This window comes from Argopecten irradians, chromosome 3, assembly GCF_041381155.1.
Source record: "Argopecten irradians isolate NY chromosome 3, Ai_NY, whole genome shotgun sequence".
NCBI lineage: Eukaryota > Metazoa > Mollusca > Bivalvia > Pectinida > Pectinidae > Argopecten > Argopecten irradians.
Window position 1 is genome coordinate 44,782,240 of NC_091136.1, and position 17,944 is coordinate 44,800,183.

The 17,944-nt window shown below is 34.4% G+C and overlaps 2 protein-coding genes across 2 annotated transcripts; one reads left to right on the plus strand and one right to left on the minus strand.

The window, feature by feature from the left end:
- Positions 1-313: 313 nt before the first annotated feature.
- Positions 314-11,854, plus strand: LOC138318750 (cholesterol 24-hydroxylase-like). The gene is made up of 14 exons (XM_069261413.1): positions 314-615; positions 1,518-1,595; positions 1,858-1,939; positions 2,078-2,151; positions 2,362-2,448; positions 3,056-3,194; positions 3,611-3,724; positions 6,184-6,340; positions 7,182-7,247; positions 7,458-7,530; positions 7,818-8,013; positions 10,288-10,379; positions 10,617-10,686; positions 10,878-11,854. Exons 1-14 carry the CDS (start codon positions 479-481, stop codon positions 11,049-11,051), a joined length of 1,539 nt encoding a protein of 512 aa, XP_069117514.1. The 5' UTR covers positions 314-478; the 3' UTR covers positions 11,052-11,854.
- An 817-nt stretch (positions 11,855-12,671) lies between these two features.
- LOC138318751 (plasminogen-like) lies at positions 12,672-15,212 on the minus strand. The gene is made up of 2 exons (XM_069261414.1): positions 14,789-15,212; positions 12,672-13,666 (listed from the first exon to the last, which is right to left on the minus strand). Exons 1-2 carry the CDS (start codon positions 15,207-15,209, stop codon positions 13,431-13,433), a joined length of 657 nt encoding a protein of 218 aa, XP_069117515.1. The 5' UTR covers positions 15,210-15,212; the 3' UTR covers positions 12,672-13,430.
- Positions 15,213-17,944: the final 2,732 nt, after the last annotated feature.

Here is a 17,944-nt window from a genome sequence, read left to right on the forward strand (position 1 = left end):
GTACTCTGTGCTTTGTCTTTGACAACATAGGCTTTTGTGAGACATTACATTACTTTGATGTCGACGTTAATTATCGCTATCACAAAAGGACACCACACGAATATGTGACACTTTCTTCAATCGTTCACGCAATCACCACGTGCATTTGTACCACAATATACATAACAGATACATAAGTACATACATTAAAAGGCTATAATGATATGGAGCGGGCGTTCAGCAAGATTAATCTAGCCATACTTACTAGTAGGTGGCCCAGATCCTTCATACCCAGATACCTGGTATGCTTATTTACTTACAATAATATTCTTTCACGTTAAATTTACTTGGAAGTCACTATACCTACATTACCTTACAAGGGTAAGGTCGTCGTACTTATAACTCTCTGTTGGAGGTCGTCCTTTGTCCTGGCTACTGACATCAGAACAGCGATAAAAGTATATGTTTAAACGGTTATTGTTGGGGTTGTTTGAGGATAATGGTGGGCCAGTGGATTTCCCCCGAATTCCTAGGAGTATTGGGTGCTACTGTAGTGTGTGTTATCTTCACACTAGCCTGGTATTTACACCAACAACATCTGAAGTATGACCATCTACCTGGACCTCCCCGGGACAGGTAAGACGATATGTACAGAATGTCTATAGATAGACACTAGTTAGATTGATGGACAAACCACGAGATATCTGCATCAAAACATTGATATATCCGCATGTATATTAATATGTAAAGTTAATGATGAATATATAAAGCAAGATAAACTTTGATATATGGTCAGATAAAGTAGGCAAACTAACAACATGATAATCACATGTAGAACTATTTATAGGTCAGGTTAAACGATTGACCTGATGGGCAAAGCCTGTCACGTCACATGCACTCTACCATTACCAACAACGTCAGATTGTATGTAAGTTGCATAAGTATGATAAATTCAAAGCTAAGTCAATAAACTAGCAGATTATATGTGAAGCCCGGACTGCACGATTGGATTTATCTTACCATGCATAAAGTTTGTAAACACTTGACACAGGGCCCTAATGCCTTGATATGTCCTTGTCGTGTATTCCTTTTCCGTAATATTTCCATGGTTTATACCCTCTTTTTAACTTTTGATGAAAACCACCTCCGTTGAGGAATAGCCACTGGGTTTATCAACGATATTAGTATGACTTTACTTAAGTTCTGCCTTAAAAGTTTGTTTAAATTAAATTAACACGTGTTTAAACAGCAGTTGCAGCAGACCATCTTACCGGGTTTAGTTCAGTGAGCTAGCACTAGTTACACACTATCACAAAGAGACCTCAGGCTCCTGAAACACACACAAACGACCGTTCTTCCTAACATGACAATAACATGACATTAATTTTAATTTGCGTTTTGTCTCATTACAAATTTAACTTTTTACGGTCTTTAAAAGCATCCTTGATAGGATTAGAAATAAACTTGTTCGCTTTTGCACTTCGAAGATATACATTTATACTTAAAAAAGGAACATGTGTTGTGTGCATATTTTACAGTTTCTGGAGCGGCCACCTTCCCTCCATTCAGAAAGTGATCTCAAACGGCGGTATCTTCGACGATTACATTCTGGAATTGTAAGTTCGTGTTCATTAATTAGTATAATTAATTAAAGTAATTCAAAAATAATCTATGACACGATGTAGGTACCTTAATACCGGTTATTTTGACTGATATTTTTTTTGAGATCTCATCAATGTTCCTCGAAATCGCGAATGTGGCATCCCCGTGAAAATATTATAATTATTGTAAAAGACAACAGAATCGAGGACTACTCTAAACCATCTTTTTTTGGGTGTGATTTAATTTTTAATTAATATTCATCTGCTTACTTTTCAGAACTAAAACTTACGGCCCGATATTACGATTGTGTATGTTTCATCAAACATTTGTTATGATTGCCGACCCTGAGCTTGTCAAGGTAATGTTGTTTTTGGTAAACAAGCTTTACTTACATGTTGTTATGTAATGAGTTCTTACCATCAGCATTTGATATGCGTGCAGTTAATTAACATTGTAATTATAATTATGAAAATAAACATTAAACTCATCATTCCAGGAAGTGCTGGTGACGGGAACTCACCCTAAATCTAAAACGATATATTCTAATTCAACTCATCTCTTCGGCGCCAGGTTGGTACATGTAGTTTGCAACTCCTGTTTGATTCTATGGATAATTGCACACCATACATCATCCAATACTGATGATTGCTCAATTTAACATGTATACATGTAGTTTTAAAAATAACTTCATTTGCTTTACGAGCTAATCCGTATTTAATTTTAAAACGCTGAAAACCAATTTATACATACAGTAGATACAGGTCCTCCTCTGTTTTCTAGATATCTTGGGAGAGGAATTGAAAGTGAGAGGGATCAGAAATTTTGGATCATTCAGCGTATGCATATGGATCATTGGTTTAAGCCGAAGTAAGTCTCGTTTGATCTGCATTTGATGATAATGTATAGTTTTGTAGTCCCAGACACAGGCAGAATTACTGGATTATGTACCCATTAAAACTGAGAAAACTTCATAAAAGTATTAGTGGCTTACAAGTCTTTTATATTACATAACTAATTACTATCTTAATACTATAATATTATTCTGTCTGTTAATGAATTATCTCCTTTGTACAATTATATTATGTATATAAATATCAATATGAAATTTATTCCCAAAATTTATATATCCATAAGAGTATTATACATGGCACATATTAATAGTTTTAATAATATTCTTTTGTTACATACCAAGTTTGTTTAATAAAGATGTTTAATCAGCTTAATACATGTATATAATTCAATTTGATTAGTTTCTGACTAGGAAAGGGCTTATATAGGCCTAGCCTGTTGCCCAATCCTTTTGATTTTTTTTCAATAAAATTGGTTGAAATGAAATAATGTATAGTTGATGTTAACAACCAATTGTGCAAATCAATTCAAGTTATAACGATTTAATCAAGATACAGAAAACATATATTTTGATAAATATTTGCTCGAAAATACTTTTACACGGGATTTCAATGTAAAATTGCAGCCACCTTCGTCATTTCACCGCAGATTTCAATGAATTTGCTGACAGTTTTGTACGTCAGATGGAGCAGTATGCGGATGGAAAAACACATGTACCCATGGAAACTCTGTTACATAAAGTTACTCTCCATCTTTTGTCAAAGGTAAACGTCACTATCTTCACTGTCAACTCTTCATAGATTCTCTAAAAGTGCTTTATATTTCCTCTTGTTATTATAGAAGGTAAAAGTCGACGCATTATTTTTATCATTTGGAATATTAGACAATATATGATACAGTATGCAAAATAGAAAATACGACACCAGGTATAATTCTAATTGCTCACAAGGCATTTTATTTGACGATTCCCATGTTTGGTTATTCTTAATGCCATTAGGAAGTGGTACTAGTAAATCTCTCAACTAAAAGTGTGAACATCAAAATTAACATTATATTCTCGAATACTGAGAGGAGATGATGAGACAAAGGACAAAGGAACACCGAATTTGTATCTTCTGTTTTGATATACCTTTTTATTGAGTGGTTTTAGCTTTAAAACAAGTTATTTGTATTCTTCCAGGTTGCCTTTAATTTTGACCTCGGGAAAATAGACGAAAGGTCTCACCCTTTCGCCTTTTATTTGGAATTTGCATTGTCTGCATTTATAAAGAAGGTGTTGAACCCGTTCTTCGCAGTAAGTTTATTTTCTAATTTACATACACCTTCTTGCATAGGAATTTGATTAAGTCTCATGTAATTAATTCTACTGCAACAATGCTTGAAACACTTCTACACGCAAAACTAAAAACAAATCTTTAGAATTTTTCACTCAATCTGAAAATTCTTATGAACTGTATCAGATAAGTCTTAAGGACGTTCAATACAGTTAAGCCTAAAAATTTCCCCTCGTTTAATTTTCTTTAAAATTTTCTCACTAAAAGATTGGTTGATAAATTGTTTATTAAGGTTTTTATTTGAAATTTGACCGTGCGGTTTTGGAAATATGGTACTCTCAATAACCCTACTTTACCGTCAATTTCACACACATATTTTCAAAGCTTGGTAATTGACTGAAAAATTACAAATAACAAAATTTTTTTATTTTTAATATGTTTAATTTTATATGGCTATCAATGACCTCAATGACGTTTCCACTCTTGAAAATACAATAATTGTGAATTTTCACGCGAATGCGTGTAAATGAGGCCTAATAAGGGCCATTTTTTGCATTTGAATTTCAAATTAAATACCTAATTTCAAAAAATTGTGTCGTTTAATTTTCTTTATTTTTTTTGTCCACATAATTAGAAAGTTGTTTGAGTTATGATAAAAGAATATAAAAAAATGACTGCGGGATTTTTTGAATAATTAGCCTTTCTATACCCCTACCCCCTAAAAAATGACTTTTTCACAATTATATTATTAGACCGAAATCGAGCGGTAATATTTTTATAAAGAACATATTATATATTGAATATTATAAAGTGTAAAAGTCTGATAATATAAATTGTTATACCTGTTAATTTTATGTCACGATGCCACCGATTTGATGCTATACAAAGCTAAGAAATGACACAAATAAGCCATTATTTTGCCTGAATATGGAAAAGTCCGTGTACAGATTCTACTTCAATTACCCTTTAGACATTCCATGATTTTATATTGTTTTAGTGGAAAAATATTTTAACAAAATCTATCTTTCCATCGTCAAGATATCATAGCTTCAATAGTCGTGTGAGGCAGATATTCAAGCATAATTTGAATTTGGCGCCAAAATTGTAACGATGAAAAGCGTCTACGTGACAACGATCGAAGTTGATAGCTTCAACTTGATCACAACAATGTCGATAAAATCGATGTCATCATACACAACTGTATGTCCTTGTATGTTTTTTTAGGAGATATCTGCACATCTAATTAATGTAGATATATTATTTTTATTATCCGAAATAAACTAAAACAGATATTTGGATCCTCAATATAACCTATACGACAAGTATACGCCTAAAATAAAATCTCTTATTCTGAATCCTTGATCTACGTTCAGCTGATTACTGTAGACAGGAAAATAATTAGTCTATGCCTACATGTACATGTTTAGTTTCTATATCACAGATATAATACTGTTGTTGACACTAGCTTACATGTGCTTTTTCGTAAGATAGTATTTGATCAACAGAATCAGAGTACTTCCATGCATATTCTCAAAACGGGAAATACATGCATCATCTAATTACAGTAGTTATGTCTTATCGTACAAATGTACATGTATACAGTAAATAAAGTCTTGTTTCCCGAACGTGTTAGTGCTTATTGCGGATCATATTAGCTGAAAATGATACATGTAGACATCTGCATACGCAATATTCATGAAATATACTAGCTTGTACAAATTGAACGAAAAGCAGGGGTGGGGCGATGGAGAGATGAAAATATTTCGGTATCTGTAGTTTTATATTAGAGGATTACTCGGCAAAATTGGAATATCTTGATATTAATTATGCATCTCCATTAAAACACATGGATATTAAGTGTAAAATATTCACAGTTTAACGAAGTTGAACAGAAAATGTTGTAATCAGTTGATTGTTATGAAATCTCATTTTATTCAGTACAAGATCGAGACCGTATCGGCATATATCAGTCCGTTTGTATGAGTTATGTAATGTGCTTCTCAAAAGATACATGTAGCTTCATGTTATATTAGCCTAGCCAAATTCAAAGACCTGACAACATTTTTTTTCTGGTTTGTCGAAACTAGGTCCTACACCTACCGTACAAACTTTGATTTTCACCCGGTATCAAGCTTTCGGCAAACCGAACTAAATACAATATCGACAAATACGCCGTTTATCGACTATATCATCCTGATTTTTACGTTAAAAGGTAAGATATCGTTAGACGGATAACATATACATGTAGATCGCTATTCTTCATAATCTTAGTCACAAAAGAGTTTTCATGTGCAGTTCCGAATGCACTCATTGACCCGAGGAAGTCCGAACGAACGGCGCATTCGATCACTGTTCGGAACGTCCTTAAAGGGAGAATAATTAAGATATGATCTATCTGTCTCAGATTATTAGTTGTATACAGTAATTACAATGATGGAAGTATAATAAAATGTTGTCATTTTGTACTTGTATAATACAGATGAACCCGTTGAACTGGAAATATTGCATTGAAGTTCGAAATGCAGTAAAACAACTAAGATTAAACGCACAGGAACAAATAGATGAAAGAAAGAAATCAAAGCTAAGAGGAGACTATATGCCGTCAGACCTTCTGGAATCTTTTCTAGAGCTTCAGGGTAACTCATCATTTTACTTGAATGAAGATGGAACTATGAAGAAGTTTAATCATCGTTACAAATAATAAATGGCTTCTATTCTAACTTTAGCAGCGGTTGTCCTTAGTCTTTAGAAAGCATCCTAAAGGTATGATACAGTGTCATTCAAACATGCCGTGTTAAAATCTGAAATAACCCACCTGGGCGTCAAACTCTTGATTCAAGATAAGGGTGTGTGTGTGTGTGTGTGTGTGTGTGTGTGTGTGTGTGTGTGTGTGTGTGTGTGTGTGTGTGTGTGTGTGTGAGGGTGGGTGTGATGGTGTATGTGTGAGTATGCTCATAAGGAGCAGTACGTTAAGAGGGAATTAAGTAACAGAACATCGAAACACATTTACCATTCGATCATATATATAAAAGAGCTTTTAAAATATTATTAATGCTATTCCAAACACTGAAGAAATATCTTTTCGGCATTTGTTTAGGAGACAAATCGATCTGAATGACTGTCAGTAGACATTGTTTATTATGTACTTTCAGGAAAACACATTTGCTTTTAAAATGTTATACATGTATCTATTTTTAAATTCAATGTTACATTATTTCCGAGGTTTTACATTGTTGCAGAATTGAATAACATGTTGACAGACGTATACTATTCTGTGCAGCCATCAGTGATCATACGACAATATATTGGCCATTGAAGTTAATAATAGTTTGATAGAAATTCAGTTTGTATAAAATTGATACGTTTTAACAATAAGAAAAACTCTGAATAGATTCAAGTAAGTTTCGAAAATCGTGATCCATCATAGTTAGTCGGGCTGTTGAATAAATATGATTCTATATTGGTTTCTATTTCCAGAGAAAAGGCCATCGGAAATAACAGACGATGTCTTGGTCGACAATTTCGTCACATTCTACATAGCAGGTTTTGTATGCTTGTTGTAACGATTAAAACTAAACATGTTCATTTCTTAACCAAAACTTTTAAATTTGCCGTTTATGTTCTAATTACCATCATTGTTATAAAATGCAGCATTAACATATTTTCAAACAACGACAATTTATATGTATAATGATCCAAAAGGAAATTAATTACATCCCGTAAATTTAACTGTCCATAGTAATCATTATACAGGTGAGGACACCACAGCTAATACTCTCAGCTTCATGATCACTCTCCTCGCCCAGAACCCGGAATCTTACAAAAAGTATTTCACGTTTTTTATATAGTTTATTACTAAAGTCAAATGATTATATAAAGTAATATTTCATAAAACTAGCATATTCTCCAGCTTTATATTCTATAAAAATGATATTGACATTTATGTTCTTTCAAACCGCAAATAGCAGCGGATGCAATTAAAGTTTGCATCTGATTTATTAGTTTGTTGCAAATTATGAAGTAAGATTTTGATTTCAATTAATAACTTTTGCATGAAGATAAAGTCCCATGATTAACTGATTCAAAACGTGTTACATTTTTACCAATTGACAGACTACAGGAGGAGATCGACAGCAATGTGGCGTCATTATCTGTATTAACAACTGCCGACCTGGACGACTTGCCGTATCTTGATATGGTGGTGAAGGAGACACTAAGATTGTTTCCAGTCATCAAGCAAACATTCAGAGAAACCGGGCGTGACTGTAATATAGGAGGGTATAAACTTCCAATCAAAACTGATCTTGTGGTAGGTTTGACTTCGGAACCGGAAACGGGACCTTATTGTGTTTACCAAGAAACGCATACTGCATTCAATGTATGATTTTTAGAGGCGATCTTACTCATTATCTCCTATTCCACAGACTTTCGCCACTGAACGAGAGTCCGACTCGGTTCGTGATTTATGTTTGGGTCACCATGATCGGCCGATATCCGGGCATAGGGGGTAATCGGGAGTACAACGCTGGTTTTGGCCATTTTCCCGGCATCGGACAATACTGGTCAAAAAAGTGTCACACATCATTTACATAAAAAGGAGGCCGTACGGTAATATCACGACGACTGTTTCCAAAGAGAATTTTTTTGGGAACAACGAAGCAGTGAATACCGACCGAGCATCTAATAGTAATAGGCTGAATATCACAAAATGTTCGGGCGATGACCAGCCTATTCTCTGGACACTGGACGAATATCTTACGGATATCTTACTGATAATGAACGATAGTTGTACCAGGCCTGGCCGAATGTCGAGCGGTGTGATTGCCACTCGATTCCTAACCAGATATAGGACGATACTTAAAAGATGTGTGAAGGATATTTGGCCGGTTAGGAAAATCTACGGGACACCGGAGATATTTAAACTTCGAAAATAGGAAGGGGTTGCGATTGGACCGAAGCATTATGCGACCGAAGCATTAATGCTTCGGTCACAACTCCTTCCAATAAGGCTTAGGGTGTACTCACGGCACGATTTTGAGCCGGACACCAGACGTGGCCAGCCGGTTGCTGGGGCTCTCAAGCAGCATCGGAGAGGTGCCCGAAGAGTTTTAACTCGAAGTTAAAATTTCTCCGGTGTCCCGTAGATTTCCATAACCGGCCACATATCCTTCAGACATCGTTTAATAGTCGTCCGATATCCGGTCGGGAATCGAGTGGCAATCACACCTCCCGACATTCAGCCGGGCCTGGTGCAACTATCGTTCATTATCCGTATAATATTCGTACGGTGTTCGGAAAATAGGTCGGTTACCGCCCGGACTTATTATGATAATCGGCCGATTAATATGAGATGCTCGGTCGGTATTCACTGCTTCGTTGTCCCCAAAAATTTCTTTGGAAACAGACGCCGTACGATTACCACACGGCCTCCTTTTTATGTAAATGATGTGTGACACATTTTTTACCGGTATTGTCCGATGTCGGGAAAATAGCCAAAACCAACGGTGTACTCCCGATTACCCCCTATGCCCGGATATCGGCCGATCATTGTGACCCAAGCATAAGTTTTGTGATTTGAAATCGGTAAAACTTTTTATTGAAACACACTTTGACGGATACGAATCTTTAAAAAAACAACATTGTCAGCCACACTTGAACAACAAAAAATAAATTTTCAGTAAAAGAAAAAACAAATCACCATTCTTCATAAAGTCGTTTTGCACAAATATATTTACGTTTTAGCGCGCACTCTATCGGTTACAAAATTCAAACACGAACCAGACCAGACTCTCGTTCCAGACTATTTATTCCTCAAGCTTAGCAAGCTAAGTGGTTTTACTGTAATGTGATCAGAAAAGAGTTACATGAAATATACAACATGTAATATGAAATATTGAAATGACCTATATATCCGACAAAAGAACCCAATAAAGATGAACTCGGTCCCATTACACATACGCAATCACAAAAGACACTCTCGATGAATATATTTGTCTGATCATATATTACCTTAGCTCTAGATTGGACCTCAAGTAATGTTAAACCAAGTACACGCAGACAAAGCCATTTAGATTTGAATCTTTTTGACTACGCCTATTGAACAGTTTGCATTGTTTTCATCAATGAATTTACACAAGTGATAATGGATTGGGTTCTTGGGTGTCATTGTTAATTGTATTATTGTTAAACAATATATTGTCGTCATGTGAATATACGTAATGGTTATGGATACAGTGGAACTCTACATTACAACGGCTTCGGTATGGTTTACATAAACCTTCAATAGAAGTCATAATATGAACTTTAAATTTATATTAAATCCGATTTCCACGTCCAGTTGTGTAGAAAGGTTTAATTAACGCATTTAAACTATGTAGTAAGAAACTTTCATATCATAAAAGCAACTGCATTTCATTTCCCCAGGAACAAAACTCCAAAACCAAAACAAACCTAAAACAACATATTTAGATTAGGGAATGCGGATGACAACCGGTTTCGCACTATTATAAACATGAAATATCAGAAAGATATAATGGTATTTGTTTGAGTATTAATTCAGATTAATTAATCGTTTTCGTTGAAGGTCAGTTTTTACGCCACCAGTAGATCACCTAAAACGTGGACGGATCCGGAATTATTTATACCGGAACGATTCGATCCGAAAAGAAACGAAAAGTATGTGTAATATTTTAACAACTTCTCCTATATCTGATGTGATAATGAATATAGCATTATCAATCTGTGGGGGAAACTCTTCCTATCAGTGAATAACGAATGAATCAATGCGTATTTACAGATAAAAATAACTAATTGGCAGATTACTATATTTTATTGGATATTATCTGTAATGTACTTCAGTCATATTGAGTACATCACAACTGTATCTATACTACTTCAATTATTCATTTCCAGAATAGGTAGCTACATGTCCACTCCATTTTCGGCTGGCCCTCACACATGTATTGGAAAGAAATTTGCATTGGTAAGTCGGATTGGTTTTATGAAAGTTTATTCAACTAAATAAATCATCAGCAATACAAATAACAAAAGTACTGAAGATTTGATACAAATAGTTTTTTCTGGTCATTTTCTGGCTTTGTTCCGTATTTGTGTTCGTATCAAGTTGATTTTTCTTTACTCTTTATCTAAATTTTTTGTTTGTTTATTACACAGATAGAGACAAAGATCCTTATGGCGAAGATGGTCCAAAACTTTGACTTTGAACTTGTGCCGAATCAACCAATGGGTGTAATAGACAAAACCATGCTTCATCCGGCAGGGGGTGCCATGTGTTTACTGCGACCAAGGAAGGAGACTCAGTGTAAAACAGGTGCCACTACACAATGAACACATCATAATCAGTGACCACGTTTTAAAGCAAAATCAACTCCTTAATCATTTTTGATTAATGTTCACATGTTGCATTATGTACATAGTATTGTCAACGAGTGTGATGCAATAATTAAGACAAAGGTCAAAATAGCAGTTGTTTTACATGGATGCATTGAATCATATGGATTTTTCTCCGCGCATCTTTACTTATTTTGTCAAATATAATTTCTAAGTGATAAAACATATCTCCAAGTCATATTATAACTTTTTGTATTTTATTATCTTAGACATTTTTTCTACTTAAAAAAGACTTGTCCTCATATATCCTATGGAATAAGCACTCATTTTTTCAAACAGTAAATGTAAAAAAAATATATGCATATATACGTAAATATTAACAATAAAGACATAGTAATATTATTAATGAAAATTCTTTTTCTGGGAATTAAAGATTGGTTGTGAAACTTGCCAAAGACTTATGGCAATTGAATTGTCACTAATGAGTTGTAAACTGTTATTTACATACACATAACGAACTAAATTATGTATGTATTGTCTTCAGATAAGTAAGTGTTCTTTCGTGCTATGGACACACACGAGCCTCTCACGAGGACGTTTATCGGTACATTGGTTCAACATTAAAATAAACATAAAATGGATAATATGATATATGTGATGTTCCTCGAGATATGTGTTATTTCCATTGTGCCATTGATATACTTGTACATATATAAAAAAAAACATACAGCGGTATTGTAAACTCATGCCTAATCAATGTAACCGGGAAAAAGAAAAAAAATAGATGAAATAAATAAATAAAAGGCAGAAATTCTATCCTTATCTTTATAATTGTTTATGAAGTATCGATGCTGTAATTTATTTGGTGGAATATTATGTAATGTGGACTTACTCAACTGAATGACCACCTTGGCCTGTTTAAAAGAACATTTTCAGAATTATTTCATTCCATTGGTAAACATAATGAAACCCATATTGTAATTTTACGAGTAATTAATTAAAATGCTTTACCGTCGATCAAACAAAATCAAGTTATTATCTAGATAATAATTTCCCCAGAATGTATAGATATATTGACACAAATAAGTAAAGATTGGGTAATTTTGCTATTGGCGTATTAACAATCAGTACTTATAAAGTTAAATATCGGGATGGATCGCATCCCGATTTCTGCGGGGCGCAAAATTGGATAGCAATACAATTGATATAGTTTAATATCAGGGTGGATAGCATTATATTTCATCGGGACACAAACGATTTATATTTTTATGTTAATGTGAACATAGTTAACCATTAAAATGCGCAATGTATTGCGCAAATACATACACATAGAATATTATCCGAAGCTTTGGTAGACGAATTCTTGAAGGTACTCGTGTCTTTCGTGTCATTAGAAATATTTAAGTATTGGTCGTATTTTTGACATGCATTGGTATGCAACATACATTGGTTGTTCTAGAAAAGCTAATGGTGTGCGTTAGCGCATCATGATAGATATGCAAGAACACCCAATGTATGTTACACACCAATGCATGTCAAAAATATGATAACCAATGATTATTTTTATATATAGATAGTCAATCTCGTTATAAAAAAAAAGATAAAAAAAGTGCAAAATAAAGTTTGAAAATAAAATTTATACGTTTGTATGGTAAAAAATATCATCGGGAAAGAGTTGAGTTCTTGCCACGGACAACCGACTACACAATAACAGTAGATGAAATAGTCCCATCAATAAAACAGGATATACAGCGATAAGTACAACATTTCAATCCATTTTAAAGATTTTCATAAGAATATATTTCCATACTGATCAGTTTTCAGAATATGTTATTTTATTCAGTGAATTATCATACTGACGTAATACCCAGTCATTTCTTCACCTTTTGAACTCTGATTGTGGTATTAGTACGCCAGAGCCTAACTCATCGAAATCGTGATCTTTCCGAAGCCTTCTATTGTTTTCTAACATGAAATCAAAATGGATTTCTTTCCTGGCACACCCAACGAAAATCGCTCTAGGCTATATCACACTAGTAACATATGTGTGGTTATTTGATAGTAACACATGCTACATTTGTGTATAATATTCAACAATAAGCTAACATTTTTTACGAAGTAATGTACATGTAATATCGCCGACATCCAGTATGATATATGAAAATTATTATCAATTGTCCCAGGGACAAGGTCACATTATCCTATCTTATGGTCATGATGAACATTTCTCTATTTCCAGGTTACCCTGATCATTTTTTCTATATCAAACCCACTATGAAAATTATCAAAGCCACGATGAACATTTCCTTATATCATGGTCCCGACGGATGAACATTTCCTTGTCTCAAAGTAACGATAAACATTTATGTCTCAAGGTCACGATGAACATTCTGGTACTGTACAATACTCCCATCGCACATCTGGGCTTGTCGTATAACACCATGGTCTATTCTCGTCCCCAATCTGACACCAGTTCTCAAGGTCACTGCGTTCCGCGAGTATCGAATGTGAGTGAGGGTAGTCAGTGTCCCATCTCTGACAGGGGAAGCCCGTCTGTGTACAGGAGACCCTTCCCTCATAGGTCAGAGCGGTGCCATTGTAGCAGTCTTTTACTGGAAATATAAAATCTTAAATTAGATAATTGCCACGGAACATTATGTTTATATTTCATTTGTGTGGGGTCCTATAACAATATTCTGACAAACATATTGACAACTCAATTAGTGAAATATTTTCTATACAGGAGGCTATCCCTTGTATATGACAGACATTGCAGTTGACATACATAATGAACTTTCCTCATAGAATCATAAAATGCAAAATAGGTCATTAATAAAGTTATGTATAGGTGGTAAACTTATATTATTTTATATCTTAAAGTTAAAATTATGAGCAAATATCTAGCGATATTTTAACAAGGGCATCAATCACAACTCTGACCTTAATTTTCTTTCAAATACCTGCCCAAGTTATAAAGGGCCTTTATGAATAATGCAATGATTTAAACAAACGCTCACATAAAGCAGTGGCATTACAATTACCCCGTCGAAAGCAATGGATAGAATTGAAAGCATTCATCCCGTTTAATGATGCAATAACGGATATTAAGAAAGTAAATTATCTGACAATGAAGTACCACAATATCTTTGTACTCGTAATTGATTTTGCTATGTGAACTAACTTTGCTTTATTATATTAATTGGTTGTGCTATCATTTGTTCAATATATTTTTGATAAAAAATGGATCAAACAATGGTAATTATCAAATGTGAAGTTACATAACATACGAAATATTTACCACCTCCTTTATGTTTTGTTGTTATATTATTATTGATTTCAAAGTAAGTGTAAATGATATCACTTTATCCTCCCAAGGAAAGAATTTATATATAGGCTTCGCCTGTTATTCAGTCCTTTTCACATGTGATCTCCTCAATGAAATTTGCTGAAATGAAAATAATCTGTTTTGCTACTTTTGAAATGTGGAAAGAACTAACTTCATCCAACAATGCCCAACACATTGTGATACCACCTTTCAACAAGGGATACATTCCCAACATATATTCTCGATACCTGTTGCATTGAGACTTTTTAATGTTATTTTTATTTCATTTTTATTAATTTGATTTAATTACTCTTGCTTTAAGTAATTGCTTTGGTGACAGTGATGCTAACCTTCCATACCTTTCATGCAATAAGCACTTGATTCAAAAGAGTTTCAAAAGCTTAGTTACCTGAACACGAAACATTTACATGTGTCCATGTAAAATCGCCTTTGCAACGCGCCACGGGACAACTGGCCAGAGGATCGGCCGTTGTCAATGACGCACACTGGTACCATGACAACCCGTACGAGCCTCGATATGGCCGCACGATGTTGATGCCGATTCCTTCATTGGTGGGCGGAGCTGCTACAATGGGTGGATCTCCACAATCCAGGTCCTCCACCGGACAAAAGTCCCATCTTACTGCTGGGTCAGTGGTGTAACACCAGGGGCGATGTTCACTTTCAAGCTTGCATCTGTTTCCAAGGTCACTCCTCCCACGAAAGTAATTAGGAACGTGTGGTTCGTCCGAGTCCCATCTCTGACAGGTGACACCATTAACTGTACAGGTAACCCCGCCTTCATACTCAGTCTGACTACTGTTGAACATGTCTTTAACTGTAAAATAAAACGCTTCAGGTCCAATGGCGGGTGATCTGGAGCAAAGTCTCTTCATCGTTATACTTTTCTTTATCATCGCAACAATACTCTAAATAGATTTTCTACACATAACATTACTAAGGTACACATTCATTTGGAAAATTCGACCTTCTTCTAGTCAACCTTATTGTTCCCTAGAGAGATAAAATAGGTTTAGTTGAGACCATGTGATACAATGATGCCATTCTTGTTGTTTAGTGAAATAATTAGATTGATAAGTTATTTGTAAGATAATAGACATGTTTTAATTTTCGTCCATTTTGATCGATAATATAGAACAATCTTTGTATAACTACTTTTTAATGATTGGTCGATGATTATGTTTTCAGTTGTACTGTATGTACCTATCGGTAACGTAAGTTACACTTGTAACATTATTCAAGAGCTTGTCATCATAGACTTCATTGCACCCGAAATACCTATTGTACCGTACATTATAAATACGTGGTGCGCTTTTATAACTTTACGTTTATGATTAAGTATGTTCAGTTATGGCGACTCTTTCCTAATCAAAATTCATATTTTACCCAGAATCAATCTGGAAGTATAAAGCGCTTACTGGTCCGTAACATCTGGGTATTTTCTAGGTAAAACTTCCCTTTAATTGATCCAAGAAAAGCTCAAAGAGACCTATTGCGGGAAAGATTAAGCAATCAAATCACACTTTCAATGGTTAAGGAGATTGCATCTGAGTGACAAATCTCACTAACAAAGGTTGGTCGAAGCTGCCCGGCGGCCTGTATAGTCATCAACAACTAAAAATATCGAAATGCTCCCTTATCGGCCGAAACCTTCATTGAAAATCACGATGATTGGACCAAACATCAGAACAATCTATTTGGAAAAGTAAATATTATCAAGGGAAAATCAGCAACTGAAAAGAAGGTATTGAGAATAGTCAATACAATCCCCTCTTTTTGCAGAATACAGCACTTAAATGTTTGAAAACATTTTGGTTACAAAGCTTAACAATAGTCATAAAATAATCATCATCACAATTTTTTATTCGGTTTCCTAAATGCCATTGTAATAACGTTTACTGACACTAAAAACGTTCATTACTATGTATTTTCATAGGAATGCAAAGTACACCAACGTCACCATGGAAACCAAAGCAGAGATGTAACAACTGATAAATGGCGTTTCTTTTTAATGTTAATGAAATATTTTTGGCGAAATATATGATGGTCGTTATTATACCTAAAAAATCTATGAGGATTAATAAGTATTTTCTTAATATTGCAAATGCTTTTGAAGGTTACAAAATGTTTTGTGTTGTGAGGTAAACCCTCTTCAAAAAATAACATGAATCGATAATCATGCGAACCGGACTAATTGCTGACCTTTTCATAAAGTAATGGGGTATGAACTATCTGGAGCAACATCGATTCCAATACAATAAACCTATTGTGAATAGGGCTGTTAGAGATCACATCGATACAGTCTTAGTAATAGGAGAGATGAAAAACATTTAAACATAGATTCATTAATGGTTGAATGATTAGATCCAAATTAAGTAATGAAAAGAGAATTATAATTTATTATTATTTGAATTGATGTCAGTTATAAGATAAAACATCTAGAGGCATGAAATAAACGTCAAACAGTCATACACTTGCCTAGATGTAATGATATTTTATTGTGTTATAAATAAATGAAGAAAACCACTTTGCATTCACTTAGCGTTTTAGTTGTCAGTTGTTCCAGAATGTAAACGAAGGTATTACAACAAACATGCGTGTAACACAGACGTCGGATTGGTAGATCTATGGATAAAGGAACTCACAAAGAGGCACCACACTAATCAGTAATCAATCAAGATGAGGGGGTTTTCATTTGTATTTATTTGACTAAGTAATACACAAAATGTCAAGGTAATTATCTAATGCATATAAATGACATATTTGTCGAAAGTTGTATATAACTTTTAGACCCAAACTGCCCAAACACTATAATATCCTTATGTTAATCTGTAATGTAAATTTTCTCTTTGTTACAGGCTTTCTGATTGGTCCATTCATTTTTTTCATTCCACGATGAAAAAAAATCCGAGAATGGCGCGGAATTCCCGACGTTATCATGACGTCACAATAGAAACATTGACGTTGCGTATTGATTTGGAAAAAATAATCCCTTGGAAAAAATCAATGGAATCGTACGTGTAAATGTATTTCATTTTATAAAGTAGCCTGGGAAATTAATTATAAGTATTGAAGTCACTATTTTTTAATTTCATCGGGGTATGAAATAAATTGTGTTTGCAAACTTTTGTGAGAATCCGCTACGCGGATTCACACAGTTTGCAAACAAAATTTCTTTCATACCCCAATGAAATTAAAAAATAGTGATGTTAATCTGTAATGTAAAATTTAAATAAAAATGAAAATAAATTCTTTGTTTACGTTGAGTTTTTGTTTAAAGTAAGGTATGTAAGGTTTTAATTACCTGAACAAGATGCCGGGGTGGGGTTAGCTTGTTGTTGATCATTGCACGTAACTAATGGACAGCTGTCGAACGGTTGTTGGTCTGTGGTAGTGTCACAAAGATATCTTCCTCTCGCTTTGCTGCCGAAGTAAGGATAATCTATGGTGTAGCCTGGCGGTACGGGTATAGACTGACAGTTACCTACAACATAATACAATATGTAGTATGGATAATCTAAGGTGTATCCTGACGGTACGGGTA